The following is a 27,507-nucleotide window of genomic DNA, read 5'->3' as shown; positions in this document are numbered from 1 at the left end:
TGGGCTCCAATATTTTCGACGCTTAGGATTATCATAATACAATACATAATACAGTGACGATGCGATGCACAAAAACTTTTCCTTTCTGCCATTGAAGGAGCATCTTACACGTCACCAAACCTCTCTCGATATCCCTCTCCTTCAAGCAGTTACTTGCTCTCTGAGCCATTCCCATTGCGTGCAAACGTTTACCAACGGTTTATCAGTCAACATCGTACTTTTTAGTCATATCATCAAGGCCTGTGCCTTCATACAATAATTAGTGTTGTTGAGGAGTTTCGAATTATTTCAGTGCCCCTTCGCGATCTTTATCACTCATATCGAAATTGCCGCTTTGGAAGCGTCGAAGCCACTCTTTACAAGTTCTATTTAATGGAGTGTGATTACCGCAAATATTGAGCAATCCAACACACAGCTGCACTTCTCTTTAAAAGGTAATAATGAAGCATAACTTCCCTCAAATGCTGTTTTTCGGGACGAACCTAGACATTTTTCACGTCAGATAAAAAATGATCTTTACCCTTCAAATGGATGTCAACTAATGCCATGGAGGCCCCACATACACACCTCCAAATTACCAGTATATTACTAGAGCAAACACAGAAATAGTATCAGCTGCGACACCTCTTTTACGAGGGCGGAAACTTATTCCTGTGCCCAATATATAAATTCTTAGTAGGGGAGCGGAAGATTATTTTGTGATTTAAAACTTCTAAATTACTCTACAAGAAAGCAAATATTATAGGGACTAACTGCATTGCCGTTTTAGCTATTAGATCAACAGAGCGCAGATGCAATCATACGACATTGCAGCTGTAGTAATCGCTCGAAATCCAAAAGAAAGTTAAATTAGTGGATGATCCGAGCATAGACATGGCTAGAGGACTACGGATGAAAACTGGCCACAGGAAAAACAGAGATAATCCTTCTACCAACAGACGTGTCCCATTAGAAGTAGATATGCAAGTACTTGGTGACATTTTATCGGCAAAACGAGTGGTCCAATTTCAAGGAATGCAATTAGATTCCATATTAACTTACTGGGCGCACAGATATAGTACCAGTTGTCAGAGCGGTGCACACTGTTTTCAATGCCGGTGGACAACGAGAGCCTGTCGTTAGCTTCGGTAGGAAGTATGACGTTTTGATCGCCGATAGAGATCAATGGTTAAGTCCAGAGAACCTATTAACGGGATATCAACACACTTTCTACACCGACGGATCCAAAACCAGTGATGGAAGCGGATCTGGATGGTACTTAGACGAAAGACATTATGTACTCCTATGCCACAGGACAGATGGCCACGGTATTCCTTACGGTAGTCTATGCCATCTTGAATGTGGCATACTGACTAATTGAGAAAAAGATGCGGGACAACAGTATTGGAATTTGTAGTGACAGTCAAGCTGCACTAAAAGCCCTTGCTAACCCACGCTGCTCTTCGAAGTTGGTCGGTGAATGTAAGACAAAACTGAACAGTGTTGCAAAACACAACAAAGTTAGTCTTATTTGGGTGCTTGGACATTGTGGTATTACAGGGAACGAGTTAGCTGATAAATTGGCAAATGAAGGCTCTGCAAGTATGCCACTAGGCCCTGCACCCTTTCTAGGTGTCAATCCCGATTCGATTCTACTATAGATTGGCGACTTCATGAGGTGTACCCATAGAAGACGTTGGTCTGAGTTGGACTTCTGTAGCTGTAGAGTAGCCAAGTGCTTTGTGAAATAACCAAACAGGAAAACAGCGACCTTTCTCCTAAAACTCAGCAGAAAAGACCTGAGAGTTCTGGTGGATGTAATCACAGGGCACAAGCTCTGTGGTCAGCAGATGGCTACCATGGGGATCGTGGACAGTCCGATATGCCTATCCTGTCTTGAGAATGACGACACTGCAGAGCATTTTCTCTGTAGCTGTCCTGCATTTTCCAGAATCAGACTAAGGATATTGGGTTGCGATACACTGGATATGGACAAAGTTCATACTCTTCCTCTTCGGGATCTCTTAAAGTTCATCAATGAATCCAAGAGATTTGTGGAAGAGTGACCTCAAACTAATTTATCCGTTTTTACCATCCTCCATTTATCTTTCCTATCTCTATTCCTTCTACTGATTTCTATCCGGGTGTAGTACAATGGTCTACTGACTGAGTCTTGGACTTGTCCAGCCCCCCACAAATCTAATCTAATCTAAAAGCTGATGGCAAACCTTGGGAATCCAACTCAGAGCAAGCGAAAACTTTCAAATGGGCACGACGAATTGGATTCTTCTATACGGATGCGGAATATGGAGAGATTCACTAAGGGTGAAATTCCGGCGAAACACTTTACAAACTGTGCAATGCACCTGCGTTTTCAGAGTAGTTTCTTCATACATAACATTATTAGAAGCAGCGGTTTTAATTATCAGCGGAATCATCCCTATAGATCTTTTACCACAAGATCCGGAAATGGAGAAAGGAAACAAAGATCTCAGAAATTCCAGAACCATACATCTCCGACATTAGAATTCAAACGCTCACACTTTGGACAAAAAGATGGAACTCTGAATAGTATGGTAGATGGACAGCGAGACTAATACCCGATATATTGTAAAAAAGTGGGCAAAAAGAAAGCACGGTGAAATTAACTATTACCTAACACAGTTTTTGTCCAGACACGGGACCTTTCGCGACTATTTGTGGCGAATGGGAAAGGTGAACCTATGAAATTGCATTTACCAAATTGCGTTAAGGACAAGCAATCTGTTAGCTTCGCATGCTGAGAGAACATCCTTCCTTCAGTACACACAAATAGTTTCAGCCAGATGGCATCACGCCGCACACGGCCAGAAAGACCATGAAATTATTACATGATTTCTTCTCTAACAAACTCATAATCCGTTTCAGTGACACATCCTGACTTGGAGCGCAGGTCGCCCGATCTTTCCTCTATGGACTGCTTTCTGCGGTGGTACCTCATAAGAAAGGTCTATGAAACAATACCCGTGACCAGCTCATCACTAAAAGATAATATCGCTCGCGAGATTAAGGGCGCACTTCTCCAGCGGGTGGCACGGTGAACGAAGGGCAGATTCCAATATTCAATATTTAGAGGAACTACTTTTAAAAATAAAATCTGCATTTGTCTTCTTTGTAATAATTATTGAAACAAACTTTTAATTTAATCAGCTTTTAACTCCTAATTCTGCCATCGAATATCCATTCTCTATAAGAATAGCAGTTCCGAACTGCTGCATACTTACAGGTGAGGAGAACACTAAGTGAGCACAGCTTAAATCGACAACCTCCATTGAAATTTCATTAAAAAAGCCATAACTCAGCCTTTACATACATCACTGATACGTGAAAGGTCTACTCGCCTTGAGCAATCTTTATTGTTTTAAAATATTGATTACACATAAGCATTTAAATTTATGGTATCTTCCCTTTTACCTGTGAAATTATTATACAAAGTGTTAGTCACGCCCACTACTTACCCACTCTACTCAATGCCGCTAATATGTGGAGCGAATGCTCATTAACTTTTCAATAATTTAATTTCTACTCTCTTACACTGGGGAAATAAATGGCCAGCATACAAGTATGGAAATTTTTTTATCCCTAAACTTAAATCTAATTATCATAAAAATGAGCTCTGTAAAAGTTATAAAAAATCTTTGTTCAAAATATATTTAGGGCTAACCATTACAGACTTCCCATTGTGCACCTATTTTCTACAATAATTCACAGTCATTTGTCAGGCAGAAATCCGTTTCGCCATGTCTTAGCTCGACCGATGTCTGTACGCTATCGGCAAGTTTGTGTGTCCACGTCCCTTTTGTCGTTAAGTCTCCAAGAAGACCGAAATAGTTTTGATGGTAAAAGCCGTGCGGTTTGAAGTCACTTTCAAACCATTTGAAGATGTATGTGAGCCGAGGAGATCTCCTGTAAATTTTTCTTTACGTAGCTGCCTAATGCCTGGTAGAGATGGTGAAGAACTATTTCCTTGCTCCGCTCGAAGTTGCCCATTTGAATCGCGTGACCTCCAGGAGTATGATAAGTTTTTTTTTTGGTTTAGCTCTCCATTTATTTCATACAATCTGTCATAACAATAACAATAAGTACTATTTTTACCTATAATTTAAAGTAGAATATTTTGGAGTAAGGACTCCTAGTGGAATTCGTTACTTAATAATGAACTTCATATAACATACACAGGGCGAACGATATGAAGTGTTACCTATTCAAAACACCATAACTTTTTTGTGTGAAATTAGTTTTTATTGATTTCAAAGACAAAATTGTTCAAAAATGATTACAATTTCAACATATATTCACTTTAGCTCGATATGACCACCTTTTGCCTTGACTATAGCCTTCAAACGGTCAAAAAATGAGTTGCATGCTGCATGAATGTGATCTTGAGGTATTTTGGCCCATTATCGTATAATCGATTTTTTCAGCGCATCCATACTGGCATATTTTTTAGTCCTCACCTTGCTCTCCAAAATGGACCAGATGGAATAGTCCATCGGATTTGAGTCTGGCGAACTCCAAAGCCATTATGTGGACGAAATGAAGTGGGGAACATGATTTTTTAACCATTCTTGGTTCGTACGAGCATTATGAGATGGTGCCGAGTCCTGTTGGAACGTCCATGGTCTACGACCGAAATGTTTGCGTTTCCACGCCTCTAAAGCAGCTTCTAAAACATTTTTCCGATAATAAGTCGCATTCACTTTGACACCAGGCTCGATAAAAACGATTCGAGAGCATCCATCAGCGGTCACTGTGACCCACACCATTGCTTGCGATGGGAAATTGCTTCGAGTGGACATACGTAGGCTCAAATTCTCGTATGAGCGTTCGGTCAAGTAAACACGATCGTTTTGAGTGTTTATGAACTGCTCAATTGGGAAATTCTTTTCATCAGAGAACGCAATGTTAGGAAATTAGCCACGTTCGTGCAAGCGCAAAAACTCCTTTGCTCTTTCGCACCGAACTTTTTTTTTGCTGGGGTGAAAGGTCGTGTGCTTTTTGAAACCTGTAAGCCTTGACATTGAGCTCATTTTTCAATATGCGTCGAATGCTGTCTTGCGATATTTTCAGTTCTTTGGCCATTTTTCTTCCACTTCGACGTGGATTTCGTTCAAGTCGAACTTTCACTTTCCAAACGATTTCTGGCGTTGTTGCTGTTTTTTTGGTCCACCTGCATAGCGTTTTGCAATGCTACCAGTATCATTGTAACGTTTTATAGTGCGATACACAAACATTTTATTCACTTTGAGGTGACTGAGCTCACGAACAATGGCTGGTTGTGATTTTCCAGCCAAATATAACGCAATCACACTATTATGTTTGAGTTCCATCACAGAAAAAAAAAATTCAACAAAACTGAGACGCAAATGCTTTTCATGGCTTATAAACAATGTATTGAACTGGCATTAGAACAATTTTGACGTTGATGTCATGAGCTGTTTTACAGATAGAAGCAGTGTGAAGTTGGTAACACTTCATATCACCCTGTATATTATACAATTTTATAACTTATAACATGCGAAGCACCTTTGACTGAAATCTTCATATGATTTTGCAGCTGAGCCCCATAATTGAATTTCGTACGTCCATATCGGTTTCAGAATGGATTTGTAGATAAGGACCTTATTGTCTAGTGCAAGTGCTGAATTGTTGCCGATTTACCAGTGTAGTGATCGCAGTTTCAGTCCAAGTCGCTTTAAAAGTATATGCGATCGACAAGTAAGATGCCGGTCTAATAGAATACCTAAATATTTGGCATTATCTTTTTGAGGTATTAAAACGCTGTTATCTGTGCCGATTTGCTTTACGCGCCATTTTTTCATCCAGTCACTGTTAAGGTTTTCTTGTAGGTAATCAGAAGCAATTTTACGCAAGGGTACTCCTGGCCATGCCGACAGTACCATCTGCATATGTGGCTGAACATGTGTTCTTTGATAGTGGCAGGTCTGCTGTGAACTACAAGACGGGGCCTAGAACACTTCCTTGTGGTACACCTGCTCTAATTGCGTGAAGGTTAGTGGTTTCGTGGTTTACTTTAACAAGAAAATGCTATATTGCAAGTATGATTTTATGAGCATATAACAGTTGCCAGGCTTCATGCCAGGCTTTATCGAAGGCTTGCGTTGTATCTAAAAATATGATCAATGTTTGAAAATATCTCCGCTTAACCTTCTTAGAAATCCAACAATTTTTCACTTTTCTCAGTTTATCCAAGTCGGCATAGCAGTCGAAGATATACAAATCAATGAATTAAAACAAGTGGAACGACTCAAAATATATTCTGAGTGTAGCAGCTCAATAAAAAGCATTTAGTATGTCCTAACGCAATTTGATTTAATAATAGTTATAATAATGTATATTAATAACCGCATAGTAGTCACTTCTCCACCAATGTTAATTGGTTACCATTGCCACCTCTCCACTTCATTGGAAATTTAATACCTAATAAGGCTATAAGTACTTCATCTTAGCCCCAAACGTTTGCATTCTTAGTGAAGCAGTTGTCGAAAATGTTGCCGAAGTTCTTATTTCAATCGTATCCTATGGAAAAAGGCCTATTTCTAATACCGAAATTCACCTTGCAAGTCATTGGCTTCTATCCTGAGCACGGCAAATCCACGCGCATACAAGCTTGGGCCATATTCAATATGGTCGTACTCATCTATGGCTGCTATGCTGAGTACGCCTATGGCCTGCACTATCTACCCATCGATGCAATACGCGCCCTGGATGCCCTGTGTCCGGTCGCCTCGAGTATTATGTCGGCTTTCAAAATATCTTTCATCTGGTGGCATCGCGTGGAGCTGGAGCGTCTTATTCAACGGGTTGGCGAATTGATAGCTGAGCAAAATAATTCACGAAAGTTGGCCTGTAAGCGCAGTTATTTTACGATTGCAACACGACTCTCATCGTCGGTATTATTTTTTGGATTCTGCACAAGTACTTTGTATACCATACGAGCGGGACTTGCGAATTACTTGAGCTACCGGGATGGTGACGTAATCCCATATGAGACGCCCTTCAAAATGATGTGAGTATATTTTAACAAATTGTAGGTGCATTTGAAACTTTAAATTAATTTTTTTTCTCTTTGCAGTTTCCCGTATCCATTACTTTCTATGCCGATCTTCCCACTTACTTTCACTCTCTCCCACTGGCATGGTTATATTACCGTTGCAGCTTTTGCTGGTGCTGATAGTCTTTTTCTATGTTTTTGCTTCTATTTCGGTACACTTTTGAAAGCACTTCAATATGATCTGCAGGAACTACTTAATGATGTTGGCAGTGAGGTGAGTAAGAACTATGCAGAATGTGAAATCGAGGAGAGTTTGAAGCACATCGTAGCGCGTCATAATGAGATTATCGATTTGGTTAAAAAATTCTCGACGCTCATGTCGGCCATGACCTTGGGCCACTTTGTGACCTCGAGCGTTATTATTGGAACTTGTGTGGTGGATATGTTGTTGGTAAGTGAAAAATATTCTACAATATAACTAAAATATAAGATAATATATTACAATATATGATGAGATATAGGGCAACCAAGTGTTTTGTCCTTGACAAGCAACTTGGCTAACCTTCCCTAACCTATGTATATGAGGCATCAAATGCACTTCGAAACGTTCATTCGGTGTTAACTATACGGTAACCATTGCTTTTACACACTCACCTATACCGCTTTGAGCTCTTTTTCTGTGGAATATCTCTTCTTCTTTTGTAAATGCATTCTAGTACTTCTTTTTCCGCTCTTTCTGCCAGTTATTTCTCACAGAAACTCGAATTTTCCTACGGCAGCAGTACACAAAATGCAATGAAGGTGAGCCCATTGCCCATTTTAGGAACATATTGTGAATATGTCGGGCGCAATTCTGGATACGTAATTGCGTAACGCGGATCTCACGAAGCAACTGAAGCTCTTCTCCTACAATAAGTGGTGGTTAGGCTCCGGTAACGCCATTCGCGGTTTGGGAGCTTAGGAAGGTGGTGAAAATCTTTCGTTGAATGCCGTTTAATGTCTGTCTATATGAGTTACTGTCTAGTCCAGTAGTTGTAGATGGATGTAGTTCTGGATCTTCTCGGTGTAGTTGAATAGATAACTTCTGATTCAACCAGGATGTGGGGTAATTCCTATGGTAACACCCAAGAAGGAATTGCTTGCTGAGAATTTAGCTGTGCGCTTTAGCCTTATGTTGTTGTTGCAGTGCAGACATCAGGAGGCATCATATTTGGCAAGTTTGGAGCTTTATCTATTGCGAATCACTGGTACTAGGCGACCAGAGGGACGTAGCGTATTTTAGACACATTTCTTTATCCCAAGTGCTGCCGGATAGCCATTTGAGGATTCTGTTTGGACCTTAGTAACAATTGCGGTGTATGCGCTGAGAAGGAGAGCAAACTGTCGAGACCTCAAAATCTTGTGGTTATTTTTGGTATGCCATCGACTTTAATTTCTAGCTGCAGTTTGACCTCCTTCGTTCAGCTGGTAAAGAGGGTCAGCGTGAATTTAGTGGAGAAAGCTGGAGATTCCTCGCAGTGAAAAGGCGAGAAAGGCCGGTGAGATAATGTTCACTTCGAAACACAGGTCATCGGTGTTATTGCCGGATGCTATTTTCGGGCAATGGTCACCATAGGAGAGCAGTGAAACTTCCGCTGGTGGTTGTGGCGCTTCGAGATGTGAGTGACTGTATCGAAAACATTGAACAAGTAAGCTCAACTAAGACATTCCCCTCGTCCCTGGTTGAGCCTGCGGTTAGTCTGAGTGGTGAGTGCTGTGGAGGTACTTTGCACTCTATGAAACCCATCTTGAGTTGTGGCTGGGTCAGGTGTTTCGTGTAGACTGGAAGTATGATGGCCTCAAGTGTCTTTACTCTGCGGAAAGAAGAGTTATTGGACGATAGAACTCTCCTTGTTTGACGGGTTTTCCACGTTTCAATAGTGGGGCCGCTCTTCCTTCTATCCGCTTGTTGAGAGTTATAAGAGTGACCAAGAACAGGTTGAAGACCTTCGTGAAATATCCTACCTCCAATGGATCCAGATTTTTCAGTATCAATGCTAGGACCTATCGACCAGAGGATGCAGAATTAATTGCTGGATAAAGAAGTTCGCGCACCTCTCCTCTCACAAAAGGTCTTAACATACTCCACTTATGTTAGGTAACCAGTTGCCGAGTCTTCAAACTGAGATCCCTTATTCAAGGATCCCGAGATCGGTCTGGTATAGGTGATTATTCTGGTTTGCTAGAACGACCGCTTCGGCTAGGAAATTGAGACCCGCCCTTCTCGCTGTGATGAAGTGAGCCGCAGTAGCGATGATCTCTACAAGCAGACAAATGGCATACACCTTCACTTGGAATATGCTGGGAAAACAACCCATAGACTAGGACTGGTTGTGTGTTTTTCAAAGCACCTCTGCCTTCGGGTATTTTAATAAATTTCGATACATTGCAGTTCTCCGATTATGGCATCTTCGTCTATGTGGTTCATACAATGGCCGTTTCCTCCCAGCTATTCCTTTACTGCCTAGGTGGCACTGTGGTCATCGAGTGTGTGAGTAGTTAATAAATATTTCAAGGCAAAACAAAGTTCTATGAAATAAATTTTTTCGCCTTTTTTATTTTGTCTCTAGAGCTCTCAGATAGCCACCACGATCTACTGTACCAAATGGTACACTCATAATCTGCGAGTTCAAAAAATGGTGCTCCTGATCATGATACGCTCTCAACGGAGCTTGGTAGTGAAAGTGCCATTTTTCGCTCCATCGTTGCCCACATTGACTTCGGTAAGTTTGATTTGCTTAACAAAGTAATTAATTCTACAAAATATTTTATATGACAAGTAAATTTTTTTGCGAATATTCTTAACAAATTTCTAAATAATTTTACTTTTATAGATCCTACGCTTCACTGGTTCTCTGATTGCCTTAGCACAGTCGATGATTTAATTACAACTGCTAACTACCAAATATTCTAAAAATAAGGCAAAACTTAACAAATCGACAACTGAAGTAAAAACATTACTAAAACGACACTAAGAGTTCACACACAAATGTCTCATAAAACACAGCACGGATCTTGGGCACAAACCAATAGAGAGAAGGCAAACACACTAGCTGAACACTTTAAAAAAATATTTTTAAACGAAAAAAAACCAGCACATTGAACAAAATGTAAAATTTAAATGGCACGAGTAACCCAGAAAAGGAAATGAAAATGACAGCATCAGCAGAAATCAGATATCATTTAAAAAATCCGAAGAGTAAAAAGCATCGAGTTACGATCTATTAAATAGTAAAATCCTGAAGGAACGACCTGATGACGCAATAACAAAGATACGACAAATATTCAACAGCTTACTCCTCTTACACCTCATGAAAGTTGCAAAAATAACCACCTTCCTCAAACCAGATGTAAATGCAACGTAAACGACCCAGCAGCTGTTTGAAAAAATATTCATCGCCACATTAGACAAGATACTAACAGAAAAATATGTAATACCAAGCACTCAATTTTGATTTAGACGACAGCTTTCAACTGTGCTGCAAGTCCACAGAGTTATACAGAAAAAATTAGATGATGTAGAAAATAAATGGTTTCTGCGTAATTGTATACGAGATGTCTTAAAAAAAGTGCGTGTAGCGTAGTACACATTACAGAAGTGAAACTTTCAAGGTAGACAAAGAAAGAGGAAGAGGCCCGAGGGAGAATAAGAGACTCAGGAAAAATAGCCTAAAGTGTATCTAAGATATATATAAGGTATAGCTCTCTCTCTCCTTTTTCTCTACGTTATAGCTTTTTTCTCTCTCGCGGAACTAAAATGCCCAAAACGTTGCATGGCCTTGAAAATTTACTCTCTATTCTTGCTCGTCCATCGACGCCTAAGAAGTTTTACCTCAAAAAGGTGAATTTTCATGTTTCTCAAAAAATATTTATGTATTCATCAATTTCTATTTTATCTGCTTCAAAGTAGTCCCCCACAGAGTTTTTTCCAATCTTCGAAGCAGTTCTGATGTGCACTTTTTGGATGTCTTTGAGCTCCGTCAGTGATTCGGTTTGTATCTCCCCAATCGTCACAAAACGCCGTCCTTTCATGCGTCTCTTCAATCTTGGGAACAGGAAAAAGTCACAAGGAGGCAAATCTGGTGATTACGATGGCTGAGGCGTGTTGTTTTTGGCCAAATAATCTCCCACAAGCAAAGATGAGTGAGCAGGTACATTATCATGATGCAAAAGTCGTGAAGTTGTTTTTCCACAATTTCGGGCGGTTTTTTCGTATTGCTTCACGTAAACGGAACATAACTTCAAGGTAATACTCCTAACTTACTGTGGTAAGAACTTTTGGTGTACTAATCACGGGAATCGAAGAAAACAGTGAGCAAAACCTTAACATTTGCTTGAACTTGTCGTGCTTTGCTTGGTCTTGGCTCTCCTGGCCTCTTCCATTGGGACGATTGGGCTTTGATGTCTTAGCCATACTCATGATTCGTCACCAGTTATGACCCTTTTAAGCAAATTTGGATCATATTTGACGCCATTCAACAGTTCGGTGCTAATGCGATGTTGTTTTTAGTTCAGCTATTCGCTGCCACACGCTCCATGTCCAAAATTTTCGAAAAGATTGCATGGCATGAGCCAACGGATATGCCGACATCCTCAGCAACTTCTCTAATTGTGATTCGATAATTCTCCATAACAATTTTCTTCAATTTCTCTACATTTTCATCGGTTGTTGATGTGTTGGGGCGTTTAGATTGAGCGTCGCCATTCACATCTTCGCCACCTTCTGTGAAAAGCTTGTAAACATTTTTTTGCCACAGAGTAGGTACTCTCACCGCATGCCACTGTGAACATTTCAAGAGTTTTTGAGCACTTAATTCCATTTTTTACACAAAATTTTATGCAACTTCTTTGATCCATTTTTTTCGATAGCAGAAAATCGCCGAACACGCAAAGCACTTCTTTTATTTATGCCTCTCACAAACAAACTAAACATGCCATATTACTAGAACCGTGAACATATCTTGGAGACGAGAGTGCCAATAGAAACAAAATCGAAAATCGAAAGTAAGTAGGGCCCAAAATTTCAAAACCTCATTCTTTGAACACACCTCGTATTTAGTTATTGCAAAAGCTTTTGACAGCGTTTGGCATAAAGGACTACTGCGTAAGCTCAGCAAAATATTACTACGGAATCAATTCGCTACTCTCAAAAGTTACCTCAAAAACCGTCACTTTTTTATAAAGTTTGAAGACGAATGCTCAAGAATAATGCAAATCGCAGCAGGTGTACCTCAAAGTAGTGTACTGGGACCTCTACTGCCCCTAATAATCACAACCGATTCCAATAGAAAAAAATTGCATGAGAGCCACATTCCCGAATGGTCTTAATGGCATCAGATAAAATAGAAAGAGAAAAACGCTACTGGCATTCTTCAACAAACAATAAATGGCGCTGTCACATGGCTCCATAAATGGAGACTGCAAGTCCACAAATATGAATCGGTACAAGTAACATATTCAAAAAGAAAGCCTAACAAACATCAACTATCAATAAAAAACAATGAAATCAAAATCCCTCCTAATCTAAAGTATCTTGACATAACTTTAAGAATATATAGAAAATAAACAGAAAACTAGAAATTCAAAATGGGCCTTAACAACAATGTACTGACTAGTATAACTCAATAATGTCACCCATTGGAAATATGGGATAGAAATCTTGGGCACAGCAAAGAAACAAAAAAACAAATATCCAAATAATTCAAAAGATCTAAACTAAAATATTGAGAACAATAACGAAAGCAGGCTGGTTCTATACATATATACCAAACGACGTGATCCACAGCGACCTCAATATCGATACAATAGATGAAACAATTAGGAAATATATCATTAGGCAAATCATCAACGACTAACAAATCATCAAAATGAACAAATGCGCAAAATACCACAAATGAAAAAGTAGGAAAGCGAAGATTAAAAGGATTAGCTCCAACTTAACTCATAAAATACTATAAAAAGTGTAATTATAATGCTTGGAAAATATTAATAGTTTGGGGAAAAAGAAATTCGTTAGTTTCGCGTAAAATTCAAAACTTTATTTAAGATATTTCGGATTTTCCGATTTGGGTCGAATATGCGACGGTTTGTTGTATACAGGGTGAACGATATTCAAAACACCATAATTTTTTTGACGTGATAACGTCTTCTAATTCGATTTAACAGGCTGCACGCACGAAAAAATATGTCGTTACCTTGCTCATTAGTGTTACCTTGCTCATTAGTGTTACCTTGTTCTTTAGTGTTACCTTGCTCATTAGTGTTATCTTGCTCATTTGTCGTTACCTTGTTCATTGCATTGCATGAACTGCAAGCGAAAGCGCGGAACGAACGACAAAGCAAACAAAGCAAACGAACGGCAACGTTCGACATCTTGCTCTCTCCTACTTAAGTGAGCGTATATATGTATTTTTTTTTTTTTTTTTTTTTTTTTTTTTTTTTTTTTTTTTTATGAGGAGGAAGCATCGAAAGCCTTACCCCGTCAGTGTGGGACTTTAACCCGAACTAAACCTCCTACCGTCAAAGTACCGATCCCCCCGGTACTACCGTCAAGTATTTCGTCGGGAGGCGGTTTGAGCGTTGCACTCAACGTCAGTTACTGTTCTGATGCAATATGTCACAAGCTGCATCTGCCTATTACCACCACTGTTAGGTCATATCAGAAGACAACCACCCCTGTCGGATCTATACGCCCCCTCCCCCCATGTCCCTGTTCGTTACCATAGAAAAGCTAGTTTCTAATAGTGGTATCGTCAGTTTACCTGTGTTTTCATCTCTGGATAGGTGTGCTGCTTCACGTTCTTATTTGATGTTCGCGCATCCTCCTTGCCTGCTCGCTATTTCGAAGTTGCTGCATTATTTCAGCAGCCATGTTTTGGACTTTGCTCCAATTGTCCTGGCTCATCAACATCAGTGGCACTAAATTCTCGGGCGTGATGCTGCTGCCAAGGTTGCCTTCTAGTTTAGCCCTTACTCTTCTGAAGCGGGGACACGTGAGAAGCACATGTTCTGCGTCCTCCTCAACTGCTGGTGTGCACTGCTCGCAGTATGGACTTTCTTCGTGTCCAAAGCGGTGAAGGTACGCTTTAAAGCAACCATGGCCACTTAGGATTTGGCAGACATAGAAGTCTACTTCTCCGTGCTTTCTCTGGAGCCAAGCTTCAACGTTGGGGATGAGACGGTGGGTCCACCTGCCTTTATTTGCACTGTCCCATCGCGTCTGCCATTGGTCCACGCAGCGGTGGTTTATGGATTTTCTCAGTGCCAGCTGATCGCATTGGGCTTGGTTGTTCCTCATACGTCTCATTTCATACATCTCCTGCGCTATCAAGTCGAGTGGGCATAGACCGGCTATGATGAGCGCCGCATCCTCTGAGACTGTCCTGAAGGCAGAGCAGACTCTAAGAGCACACAAGCGGTACGTGGAGTTACTACTTCGTACGTATGAAGCGTGTTGGAATGCATCGCGCCAAACTGTCGCGCCATATAAAAGGATAGACCTCACTACTCCAGCCAGGACCTGTCTTGCCTGCTGCCTTGGTCCTCCAATGTTCGCCATTATTCTAGCCAGGGCTGCTGTCGCAGTCGCAGCTTTGTTGCTAGCGTATTCCAAGTGGTATCGGAAGCTAATTCGGTGGTCTACCAAGACGCCTAAGTATTTTATGTATGGCTTTGACTCGATAATGCTGTCCCCAACTCTAATCTTGACCTTTTCAACTCTCTTTCGGCTGCTGATGAGTACGGCTTCTGTTTTATGCGTAGCTAGCTTTAAACCATTCGCGCCTAGCCATCTTTGAGCCGCGCCTATAGCTTGTTGCGCGATATTTACAATTTCCGCGAGCGTTTTCGCGGTTACAACGATTGATATATCGTCCGCGAAGCCAACGAATGTTGCTCTCTTGTGTACCTTTAGTCGCAAAATGCCGTCGTACATAATGTTCCACAGGAGGGGCCCTAGAACGGATCCTTGTGGCACACCAGCTGTGACCTGGTAGTCAACAATTCCGCTGTCGCTGCCGTAACGTAACACCCTATCAGACAGGTAGCTGGATATGATACGCTGTAGATAGGTAGGCACTTGCATCGCGCGGAGGGCGTGTAGTATGTCTATCCATCTGGCACTGTTGAACGCATTTTTGACATCTAATGTTATTACTAGGCAATATTCTTTTGCACCACCTAACCATCGCTTGCCTTCAATTGCCTTTTCCGCAATTACTTTTACGGCCTCTATCGCGTCTGTGGTAGATCGCTTCCTCCTAAAGCCGAACTGGTAGCTTGACAGCTGTCCGTCTACATATATTTCCAGCCGGTTTTTAATCACAAGCTCAAACAACTTACCAATGGAGTCCAGCATACACAGTGGACGGTATTCATTTGGAGCGCAAGCACCTGGTTTTTTTGGTACAAGTACCAATTTTTGTAGTTTCCAGATATTTGGAAAGACGCCTTCTTGCAGGTACACATTAAAAATTCTCGCAAACAAGCACGGGTTTTGCAGCACGGCTTTTTTCAACGCAATGTTTGGAATTCCATCTGGCCCAGGCGCTTTTCGAGACGATAATTTGCTACTTAGTTTGAGCACTTCGGCTACATTTACCGCCGGGATGTTGGTGGCTGGTTCGCTATCTATCTTTCTCACAAAGTCAGGCTGCGGAGGGAAGAGTTCTCGTACAATCTGGTCCAAGAGAATTGGGCATGTTGGTTGTACCGTCTGTTTCATCTTGTTCCGCACTATTTTATAGGCTGAGCCCCATGGGTTATTATTGACGTCGTCACATAGCTCTTTGAACATATTGCGCTTGCTATCGCGAATGGCCAGTTTAAGCGCTTTACGCTTATTTTTGTAGTTGAGCCTGAGTTCTACAGTGTTGGTTGCATTCCGTGAGCGTATATATGTATGTATATGCGCATATGTACATATATAAATTCACGTATTTGTATTTGCATATGCCTTCTTATTGATTATTATTAATTTGATTCACTTGAAGAATTTAAAATAAAACCAAGTTTGTTAATAATACCTGTTGTTTTAATGTTATAATTATTAACTTTTTTATTATATATGAAGGAAAAAATGTATTTTAATATTTACCATATACCTTATAAGATATGTTGTCTATACTAATATTATAAAGAGGAAAACTTTGTTTGTTTGTAATGAATAGGCTCAAAACTACTGGACCGATTTTAAAAATTCTTTCACCATTCGAAAGGTACATCATCCACGAGTAACATGGATTATATTTTATTTTGGAAATAGGGCTCGAGATATAGGTCAAAACGTGGACCCGGGTAACCTTCGGATGTGTATGTACAATATGGGTATCAAATGGAAGCTGTTGGTGAATGCTTTAGTCCAGAGTATTTTTCATGCCGCTCCGTGACTGGGGTCTCGAGATATAGAACAAAACGTAGACCCGGGTAACCTTTGGTTGTGTATGTACAATATGGGTATCAAATGAAAGCTGTTGATAAGTGCTTTAATACGGGGTAATTTTCATACCTATTGATGACTAGGGTCTGGAAATATATGCCAAAACGTGGACCCGCCGTGTCTTTGAACCGAATTAAACCAAACTTACACACATTGTTAAGGAGGTATTGAAGATGGTTTCCGTATAGTTTGGATACCTATTGGTAGATAGGGTCTCGAGATATAGGTCAAAACGTGGACCCGGGTAACCTTCGGATGTGTATGTACAATATGGGTATCAAATGGAAGCTGTTGGTGAATGCTTTAGTTCAGAGTATTTCCATCCGCTCCGTGACTAGAGTCTCGAGATAGAGACCAAAACGTGGACCCTAGAATGTGTTTGTACAATATGGATATCAAATGAAAGCTGTTGATAAGTGCTTTAATACGGGGTAATTTTCATACCTATTGATGACTAGGGTCTCGAAATATATGCCAAAACGTGGACCCGCCGTGTCTTTGAACCGAATTAAACCAAACTTACACACATTGTTAAGTAGGTATTGAAGATGATTTCCGTATAGTTTGAATACCTATTGGTAGATAGGGTCTCGAGATATAGGTCAAAACGTGGACCCGGGTAACCTTCGGACGTGTATGTACAATATGGGTATCAAATGAAAGCTGTTGGTGAATGCTTTATGATATGTTATGTTATGTTATGTTATGTTATGTTATGTTATGTTATGTTATGTTATGTTATGTTATGTTATGTTATGTTATGTTATGTTATGTTATGTTATGTTATGTTATGTTATGTTATGTTATGTTATGTTATGTTATGTTATGTTATGTTATGTTATGTTATGTTATGTTATGTTATGTTATGTTATGTTATGTTATGTTATGTTATGTTATGTTATGTTATGTTATGTTATGTTATGTTATGTTATGTTATGTTATGTTATGTTATGTTATGTTATGTTATGTTATGTTATGTTATGTTATGTTATGTTATGTTATGTTATGTTATGCTATGTTATGTTATGTTATGTTGTGTTGTGTTGTGTTGTGTTGTGTTGTGTTGTGTTGTGTTGTGTTGTGTTGTGTTGTGTTGTGTTGTGTTGTGTTGTGTTGTGTTGTGTTGTGTTGTGTTGTGTTGTGTTGTGTTGTGTTGTGTTGTGTTGTGTTGTGTTGTGTTGTGTTGTGTTGTGTTGTGTTGTGTTGTGTTGTGTTGTGTTGTGTTGTGTTGTGTTGTGTTGTGTTGTGTTGTGTTGTGTTGTGTTGTGTTGTGTTGTGTTGTGTTGTGTTGTGTTGTGTTGTGTTGTGTTGTGTTGTGTTGTGTTGTGTTGTGTTGTGTTGTGTTGTGTTGTGTTGTGTTGTGTTGTGTTGTGTTGTGTTGTGTTGTGTTGTGCTGTGTTGTGTTGTGTTGTGTTGTGTTGTGTTATGTTATGTTATGTTAAAGTACAATATATTATGTTATGTTAATGTTAACTCATTCTCTATATCCATACAAAATATCTATCAAACAAATAAAATTAAAATTTTGAAAATTGCAACCATTCAATCAGTATTTTCTTATGACGTTATCACGTTAAACTATCGTCAGTAAACCGACTTTACAGACAACCTCTTTTTGTGTGAAATTAGTTTTTATTGATTTCAAAGACAAAATTGTTCAAAAATGATTACAATTTAACATATATTCACTTTAGCTCGATATGACCACCTTTTGCCTTGACTATAGCCTTCAAACGGTCAAAAAATGAGTTGCATACTGCCCATTCTCATATAATCGCTTTTTTCAGCGCATCCATACTGGCATATTTTTTAGTCCTCACCTTGCTCTCCAAAATGGACCAGATGGAAAAGTCCATCGGATTTGCGTTTGGCGAATTCGAAAGCCATTGTGTGAACGAAATGAAGTGTGGAACATGATTTTTTAACTATTCTTGGTTCACACTAGCATTATGAGACGGTGCCGAATCCTGTTGGAACGTCCATGGTCTACGACCGAAATATTTACGTTTCCACGCCTCTAAAGAAGCTTCTAAAACATTTTCCCGATAATAAGTCGCATTCACTTTGACACCAGGCTCGATAAAAACCATTGGAGAGCGTCCATCAGCGGTCACTGCGGCCCAAACCATTACCTGCGATGGGAAATTGTTTCGAGTGGTCATACGTAGTCTCGAATTCTCGTATGAGCGTTCGGTCAAGTAATTGGGAAATTCTTTTCATCAGAAAACGCAATGTTAGGAAATTAGCCACGTGCGTTATCGACATTTTCTTTAACATCAAAAAAGCCTGAATGGAATCAACGAAACCAAATTGCACGTAATTAGCTGTTACAGGATCGGCACCATCGACACCATTCACAATTTCAGCGACATGCCTTGCATTTTCGCTTTATAAAAGAAAAACTGTAAAACATACCAAGTTTTCTCTTTCCTGACTTCCATTTTTAACACCCTGTAACTCACAACTGAATGGAAGAAACGAAAAACAGCAAAATAATTTTTTGGTGTGAAATATCACCTTAACGACGAGCATAAACCTTAAATTTTTTGATCAATACTTTACGAGATATCGATCATTACAGCCATCCACCGAGAAAATGATTCATTTCTTTTTTCCCCAAACTGATTTATTTAAACCAAGTTGCATTAATAGCGACTCTAGAATCTGCAAGCTTCAGATTTGAGTGTTTCGTATAAGAGAGTTTGTATGTAAGCAGCACGTCCAGATATTTATAATCGTTAACAATCTCCAGTCGCCAAATTTGCAGTTATAAGAAGAAGGATTACTGCACTCTAAATACCCTGCATTTCGACTTGATCAAATTTACTTAAGGGGTTATATACCTTGTGTTTTTCAAAAAAATCAAAATAAATTTTATTTTTTTATCGTAAAGTACAATCCCTTGAGAACATTTTCCAAAAATTTCATAGAGATCTGAGCAATAGATCGAAAGTTACAGCGTTTTAAATTGTGCGTCGTCACGTCCTGAGCGTACGGCCTCATGCGGCGCTTGAAACTTTAAACGCGATTATCTCAAAAACGTGTTTTTCCAAAAATGCTTTTGCGGTGGACGCGATTGCAAAAAAAGTATTCAACCGATTTTTATAATTTTTTTTTTAAATTGTTCGTAATTGATGTCGCCTCTTAGTGAACGATCAACTTTTTATGTATAAATTTTTATTTTGCAGATATGAATTTTTTAATGCCCATTTTAGGACTGTAGAAGTGGAGTTTTTTAAAAACATGTTCCTATTTTCACAAAAATCAAAATATTTAATATATTGATCGTTCAGTAAGAAGATATAACCCTATACTAATGAAATCTTTTCGATTTTTTGATTTCAGTTGACTTGGTGGACTTGAATCGCGTCCACCGCAAGCCTCTTCCAAAAAAATGGTCTTGGGGGAAAACGCCATAACTCCGCCATTTTTAAATATTTTTACACAAACAAAGCCTTTTTTTTTTCTCTAAACATTGTAATATCCAATAATAAAAACTTTTATACAATAAAATTATTGCTACATATCTTTAAAAAAAACCCAACTTTCGCTAATTTCACCGGACCACAAGGTATATAACCCCTTAAGGTCCCCACTGAAAGGCGAAAGTTCATCATAGAGCCAAATACGATTTGAAGTGTCTTCGTGTAACTTCTTAATAGTTATTTCTATAATGTGGATCGAGAGGCCATAAAATACTACATAGTTTGTAAAAAAGCACACTTTTAGGTATCGTATCAAAGCCAATCTGATATTATGCAGCAGCCAAAGACTAAACTTGAATTTACTCTGAAGCATAATTGCATCTTTATCTAATATTGGTTAGAGAACCAAGAACTGTAATACTACTATAAAAATCATTATTTATTGTTTAAATTTAACGGATTGTAATTTAGAAGTGGAAATAAAAAAATAAAATAAAAATATCTTGCAACTTTTTGCACTCTGATAGGAGGGGATAACCTCCATTGAAACTAAAAATGGAAAAAGCCATAACTTTCCAAAAACTTAGAGTAGAATGGGGTAAGATAGGTCATTTTCTTTTTGGAGAGCTTTTGCTACGGTGTTTTTGCATTGATTTTGAAAAATAAGCAAGATTTTGAAAGGTTATTTATCTGCTAACATTTTGGTTATACTGACTTATGTTTGGCTAAATATTTTGGAAGCTGCATTCAATAAGACAAAGGTACTTTTTTTTCGATATTTTCAAAATCGGGGGGCACGATAGGTCACTATATGTGAGGGGAAAAGAACAATGTGCATGGCTTGGAAATTAACGTTTTAACTTTTATTTATAGAGTATGAATACTGCACATGTTATAAAAGTTAGGAATTTTTCTTTAATTCATCACGCGAGCACGTAATGTTTCGAACGGAATTTTAAATTGTTTAGAGGCTGATCGAACACTAGCGCCATCTCGGACTGCCGCGATTGCGTTTTTTGCGCCCTCTTCACTTCAAGCACATGTTTTATGTTAGTGTCGATATATTTTTTTAAAAACAAAAATATCAAAAAACTAACATATTATTCGTGTTCAGCATTATTTTCTACGTAAAATAAAACTCACCTGACAAATATTTACATACATTAAATCCACTGCACCGTAGAATAAAAAAAATGCTATGTCGGAGAAAAGCTCACAAAAAACTAAACGACGCCAGAACTAGGATAACTAATGAATGGTGACGGCCGAAATGACAGTCGCGAACGTTGTTCCCCACCACGTATTCAATTCACATAAGACGGATGACCTCTGCAAAAACAGTGCGACGAAAACCCCACCTACCTATTGTGCCCCCATACCTATCTTACCCCATTCTACTCTACAATTGATATGCAGAAGGTCAAATTGCCTTGTGCAATCTTTACCGTTCAAAAATATTGATTATACATTAGCATTTCAATTTATGCTATTTTCTCTTCTGCCTACCTACCCACTCCATTTAATGCCGCTAATATGTGAAGCAAAAGCTCATTAATTCTTGAATCATTGAATTTGTACTTTCTTACACTGGGAAAAAAATTGCAACAAGGCGAAGCAACTCACCATACGGCGCGCCTAACAATCGATGGACTGATCGAATGGGCCATGTAACTCGTAGCCGTGGCGGGCATATGGCGGATTTCGAAATTTAAAAAAGAAATGCCATGAAATTATCTACCGGATTGTAATATTGCAATGAAAAAAAAAAATATTTCCAACAATATTTGTCAAACTCTTAATAGAGGCAGCTGCTCTAGTATTTTCAAATTCTATTCAAATTTTCTGTTTTTTATTTTTTTTATTTAAAAATTCATTTACAATCTAAAGAATATCTCGTTAATGTTTTAAGTTCAATAGAGAGTCTAACAAGTCCCCATAAAGTTAGTGAAGTGGTGAGAGTCGAAAGATGAGTAAGAACGAAAATTCCGCGAATTTTTACGCGCTGCCGAATATAACTCAAAAAGTAATCAAGATATCAACTTAAAACTTTTGCAGGTACAGTAGGTTCTGTTTTTATGCGGTAGATACGTTCCGCAAGAAACAGCATAAAAAAAGCTACTAGTTCTATAGTAAAACTATAGATACGTTTCAAAAGTGCTAAAACCGCATAAATCTGAAATAACGTAATAAAATCGCATAAAAAAGGGCACTAGTCCCATATTATAACTATAGATACGTTCCATAGACCGCATGAATCTGAAATAATTAAATAAAATCGCATAAACAAAATATTGTATTTTTGAAAATTATATCTTTATTTAAGAAACGTCAGAATCGAAAAATAAATTTAAGTCAGAAATAGAATCAGACAATACCCACATGTTGCGCGTTCGTTTAGGATTTGGCGTAAAATCACTTTCGTCACTTGAGGAAATGTACACGTCTGATCTAGATGGTTATGCAGGCGGTTCCATACTTGTAGGGTTAGCATTTTTGATTTAATCTGTGATGAGTTTTTGCTTAGCTGGTTTAGAATCTTGTTTATATGTACAATTCCCGATAGGTCGACATGCATTTTTTAATTAAAAAAAAAACCGCACTATTTCAAAACCGCATAAAAAAAAGCCGCATAAAAACAGAACCTACTGTATATTTTCTAACATATTGACATCTGCATGTGACTCAAATTTTATGTTAATTATCACTAAAAATATTATTTTGATAAATTTTTTACAAAAGAGTGCGTAATTTTTTTCATTTTCACTTCAAATTTTTTAATTTATTTTTCGTTAAAAATAGGTAAGTGTAAAGCGGAATAACTGCTTTTAGTGAAAAACTTGTGTCTGCTTGATTTTAGATGATTACAAGCGGCTGTACATTTCACGGCGCAAATTAAAGGAACCACGTGGGAGTAGCGCCGCCATTTGGTTTTTTTCTTTTTATTTCAAAAAAATGTTCGTACATTCATTTAAGCATGAACATTAACATATAATTTATTTTAAGCTAATAAATACTCTCAGTTTTTCGCAAAAAAAATATTGAAAAAGACTTAAAAAACAGCCGATTGATATAATTCTTATTGTGCCTTAAAAAATGCATTTAACATATCGCACCATAAATACAAAAGGGGCACAACTCAAAATTTTCCACACTCGAGCTTGACTTGTTTACAGTAGCACAGAAAACAAACTATGTGACATATCACGCTGAAATTTGCCATGTAAGCTTATAACAGTCCTACCAAAAAACAAAAAATTTATTTTTGCCATATGTCATCCGCGGACCACTTTATTGATAACGTCTCGTTCATATTTGAGCAGAAGTACATTTTGAGTTGTGACCCTTTTGTATTTAGGGTGCGATATGTTCAATAAACCGATACATAGTCCTTCAGCATCTAAAACTCCTTCCATAAATACAGAAATCCAAGTAAGCCTTAGTTATTTATTTGTTTGTTTCAAGAAGTCAAGAAAATATCAGACTAAACTAAAAACTAATGAAAGAATTTACCTGATTCAATTACAAACTTCTACTACAAACTACAAACCTCTAACTGAGGTTCAATAGTACAGAAAATTCTTTCTTGGAAACTGAGAGCTCCAGCAAGTTAGAACTGGAAATCTCATTAGAATCATGAAGAGCTCTGTATTGTACTTATTTGAATAGAAAGTAATAACATGGCAAAGAATTCCGGGAGATATATGAAAATGAATACGTTACAGCAGAGGAGCAGTCAATGGCGCCTTTAATATCAAGGAAAACAAACGAGAGAGTAAGAATCGATCTTCTAGTTATTAGGTGCGCAACTAAGTTCCCGGTGTTTGTCAATAGATGCCGCCAGCAGTGTGTGCTAGTCTGTTCTAATAGAACCTAAACGTCATGAACCAAGCTTAGACATATGGTAAACAAATAGCTTCGACACATTAGTGATTTTCTTTTGATATCATATACTTTCGGTTTTGTGAAGATGTCTGATTTTGTGCCGAATAACCGGCATTTGCGGGAAGTGTTGATTTTCCACTTTCGTTCGAAAAAAAAACGGCGGCTGAAGCGCATCGAGAGCTACAAAAAGTTTATGGAGATGCTGCTTTAAGTGAAACAACGTGCCGAAATTGGTTGCGTCGCTTCAAAGACGGTTATTTTAATGTTGACGACCGTCCGCGTGAAGGAAGGCCAAAAACCGTCGAAGGAGCGAATTGGAGGCATTGCTCAATGAGGATCCGTGTCAAACGCAAGCAGAGCTTGCTTCAGTATTAGGAGTTACCCGCCAATCTATTTCCAAGCGACTGCATGCTTTGGGAATGATTCAGAAACAGGGGACTTGGATGCCTTATGAGTTGAAACCAAGGGATGTTGAACGTCGTTTTTTCGCCTGTCGCCTATGAGCAACTGCTTCAGCGGCAAAACAGGAAGGGGTTTCTTCATCGCAACGTGACGGGTGATGAAAAATGGATTCATTACAGCAATCCAAAGAAAAGAAAGTCATGGGGACTGCCTGATCATGTTTCTACGTCGTCGCCTCGGCCGAATATTCTCGCTGCGAAGGTTATGCTATGTATTTGGTGGGACCAAGTTCGTGTTATATATTATGAGCTTATAAAACTAAGCGAAACCATCATTGTGGATCGGTATCGACCAGAGCATGAAAAACTGATTCTACAGCATAACAACGCTCGGCCTCACGTTGCCAAACTCGTTAAAACCTACCTGGAAACACTGAAATAGGAAATTCTATCCCACTCGCCATATTCTCCAGATATTGCGCCGTCCGATTATCACCTGTTTCGATCGATGGTACATGGTCTAGCTGACCAGCAGTTCCATTCATATGAGGGCATCAAAAAATGGTTTGATGCGTGGTTAGCCTCAAAAGATGAACATTTTTTCCGGGACGGTATACGAGATCTACCAGAAAGATGGGAAAAAGTAATAGCCAGCGATGGGCAATACTTTTAATGATTCACTTGTAACCATTTTTTTAGAATAAAGTTTTATTTTCATCAAAAAAAGCACTTAGTTGCGCACCTAATAATTTCTAAGGACATGAATTTGATCAATAACGAACGTGTTGTGTAAGATGGGATAGGATCAAAAAATTTTACTGATTCTAGTAACACCGATAACAATGCCAGCCTTGAAATCCATTGGAGAATCTCCCTTGTCAACAAGTGCTACTTTGGACGAAGTAAGAAGTTGAGTAGAAAGAGGACTTTTCTTTCGACGAACAAAACTTTTGATCCTTTGCACGTTAGCGGCGGCGAGTATCGCAGGCAATGGAACAATAAGCTGTATGCGATTTACGACGAATAAAGATCGAATAAAGATCAAACAACTTCGTTGGCTAGGTCACGCCGTCCGCATGGAAAGAAACGCACCGGTTCTTAAAGTATTTGATGCGATACAAGCTGGTGATAACAGAGAGGGAGAGAGAGAGAGGAAGGCCTCTTCTGCGTTAGAAAAGCTGTTGCAGAAGGACTTGGTTTCATTTGGTGTGTCCAACTGGCACCGGTTTTCACTAGAAAGAAACGACTGGCGCGCGTGGTTAAACTCGGCTAAAATTGCGTAAGTACAATAGTTATCGTGCCAATCAAGAAGAAGAAGTTTCCAACCTGGAGCGAACGAATACAGTAAACAGCAATTTCTAGGCGTAAAATAAATTTTGAGCTATTCCATAGTAAAAAGCCTAAGACAGAGATTTTGATGAGATGAAATTAATGTAAGTGTTATATGAAAAACGACTGTCAAAAATTACACCTAAATCTTTAGATTCTTTAACAGATTGAAGTATAATATTGGATATGCTATAGGAAATGTGAAAGGCAATGGGGATTTTAGGAGAAGTTACATGAAAGCATTTGCAAGCTTTAGCAACTGTTAATGTCGTTGTGAAGTAACACAAATAGTAACGGACTTTAAACACTCCTTGAGGCACTGAGGCAAACAATAAGGCAGTCCAGAGCAGATAATGAATGCTTCAAAGGACATACCACCAATTGGTACCGCACAACGCCTACCGCAGGCAAACAGAGTGAAATCCAAGTGAAGATAATTTATGCAGCAAAATGTTGTGAGGGATTCTGTCGGAAGCTTAGGAAAATCCATGTAAATGCAGTCGACTTGTTGCCCTGCTCAGAAGGCTCTAATGCGATATTCACCAAAAACGGCAAGATTAGGACGCTATGGACGGTCCAGTGACGAATCCATGCTGATTGCACGAAATTGGGCTTTTAGTGGCAAAAGACATCTTTTCTTTGAAAATGGCTCCAAAAAGAGAAGAAATTTTCTAGAGCTTTGAAAGTGGGCGATATTTACTATTTTTGCTAGCTTCCAGCCGTCAATGAAAATTCAAGCAGATAATGGCTTACCTAAAATTATCTTTAGCCTGCCTGACATTTCTTTAGAAAAACTTGAAGGTGAGGAGGGTGTGAGTTAAGCCAACTAATGGCGATTTAGCTTCTTCCAAAAAATTTTGCCTTCTTATTGCCCTCTGCTTTTTTCGTGTTTAGTTCTAAAACAAGTCTAATCTGGTGAGAAAATTCTATGTTCGATTCTAAAAATGTTACAGTCAACAACGGCAAAGCAGGCAATTTTCTTCCCAAAAACTCAGTTGACAATTCATAACGCTAATATTGAGAAATGCATGTGCCAGACAAGGATGGATTCATAACGTTTTTATATTTTCTTTGATTTTACAACAATTTATTCGTTGTTGGCAAAGAGTAAGTATTAATTCGATAGAATTCTTCCTGCTCTACAAAACTATGGCATTTGTACGAGCATTTCTGAGTTATTTAATGTTTATATTAGTTTTGAGGCTTTGAGTTTTAGAAATGAAATACCCAAGAGGCAAAAATCCACATTCTCGACATCTGCTCTTCTTTGCTTTTCATCGAGGTCAAAAAGCTCCCGAAGCAGCCCGGGACATTTACGACGTATATGGAGAAAATGTCATAGGCGAGTCTACAGCAAAGAAATGGCTTGCAAAATGCAAAAATGGGACTTTGACGTCGATGACGATTCCCTCAGTGGAGGGCATTCTGAATTCGATACAGAATATCTCAAATAACTTTTTAAGGAGAACCGCCGCCACACCAGTCGAGAATTGGGGGAAAAAACTGCGACCATTAAATGATTCTCAATCACCTTCGTTCAATAGGACTTACCGAAAAATTGGTAGCCTAGGAGCCTGACGATCTCAATGAAAAAAAAAAAAAAAACAAAGAAAGCCACCTTCAAATCGCTTCTCTGCATCTCGTCCACCGTCGAGCAACTGGCGGTCATAAACAGCGCTTTTTGTACCGTCGCGGGAGATGAGAAATGAGGCCTATACATCAATATGAAGCAAAGAAAGGAGTGGGTTGGACCAGGAGTCACGCTAAAGCCGAGACTCAAGTCGGATGTTTATTCCAAGAAGATCGTGATATGTGTTTGGTGGGACTGGGAGGGCATGGTGCACTGGAACACGCTCGAAAATAATGCCACGGTCAACAAAGACATTGCCCAGCTATACCCTGTGAATCAGTCTATTTGACTGAAAATACCTGATCGACATGGTAAAACCATACTTTAACGAC

General features: G+C 38.9%; 1 protein-coding gene across 1 annotated transcript; it reads left to right on the top strand.

Moving 5' to 3' along the window:
- The first annotated feature begins 6,527 nt into the window (after nucleotides 1-6,527).
- Nucleotides 6,528-9,957, top strand: LOC128862884 (odorant receptor 24a-like). Its single transcript, XM_054101687.1, has 5 exons — nucleotides 6,528-7,048; nucleotides 7,115-7,484; nucleotides 9,465-9,563; nucleotides 9,643-9,795; nucleotides 9,907-9,957. The coding sequence occupies exons 1-5, from the start codon at nucleotides 6,528-6,530 to the stop codon at nucleotides 9,955-9,957; spliced, it is 1,194 nt and encodes a 397-aa protein (XP_053957662.1).
- The last annotated feature ends 17,550 nt before the right edge of the window (nucleotides 9,958-27,507 follow it).

Source organism: Anastrepha ludens, chromosome 5, assembly GCF_028408465.1.
Source record: "Anastrepha ludens isolate Willacy chromosome 5, idAnaLude1.1, whole genome shotgun sequence".
In the NCBI taxonomy this organism is placed as follows: domain Eukaryota; kingdom Metazoa; phylum Arthropoda; class Insecta; order Diptera; family Tephritidae; genus Anastrepha; species Anastrepha ludens.
Note: the sequence above shows the minus strand (reverse complement) of the source record. Positions and strands in the feature narration are given on the sequence as shown.

Excerpts from the sequence above, each read along its gene's own strand:
- LOC128862884 (XM_054101687.1), top strand. The coding sequence starts at position 6,528 with ATGTTGCCGAAGTTCTTATTTCAATCGTATCCTATGGAAAAAGGCCTA. Across the intron at positions 7,049-7,114 it reads GAGACGCCCTTCAAAATGAT|TTTCCCGTATCCATTACTTT; the intron begins GTGAGTATATTT and ends TTCTCTTTGCAG. Across the intron at positions 9,564-9,642 it reads GCACTGTGGTCATCGAGTGT|AGCTCTCAGATAGCCACCAC; the intron begins GTGAGTAGTTAA and ends TTTTGTCTCTAG.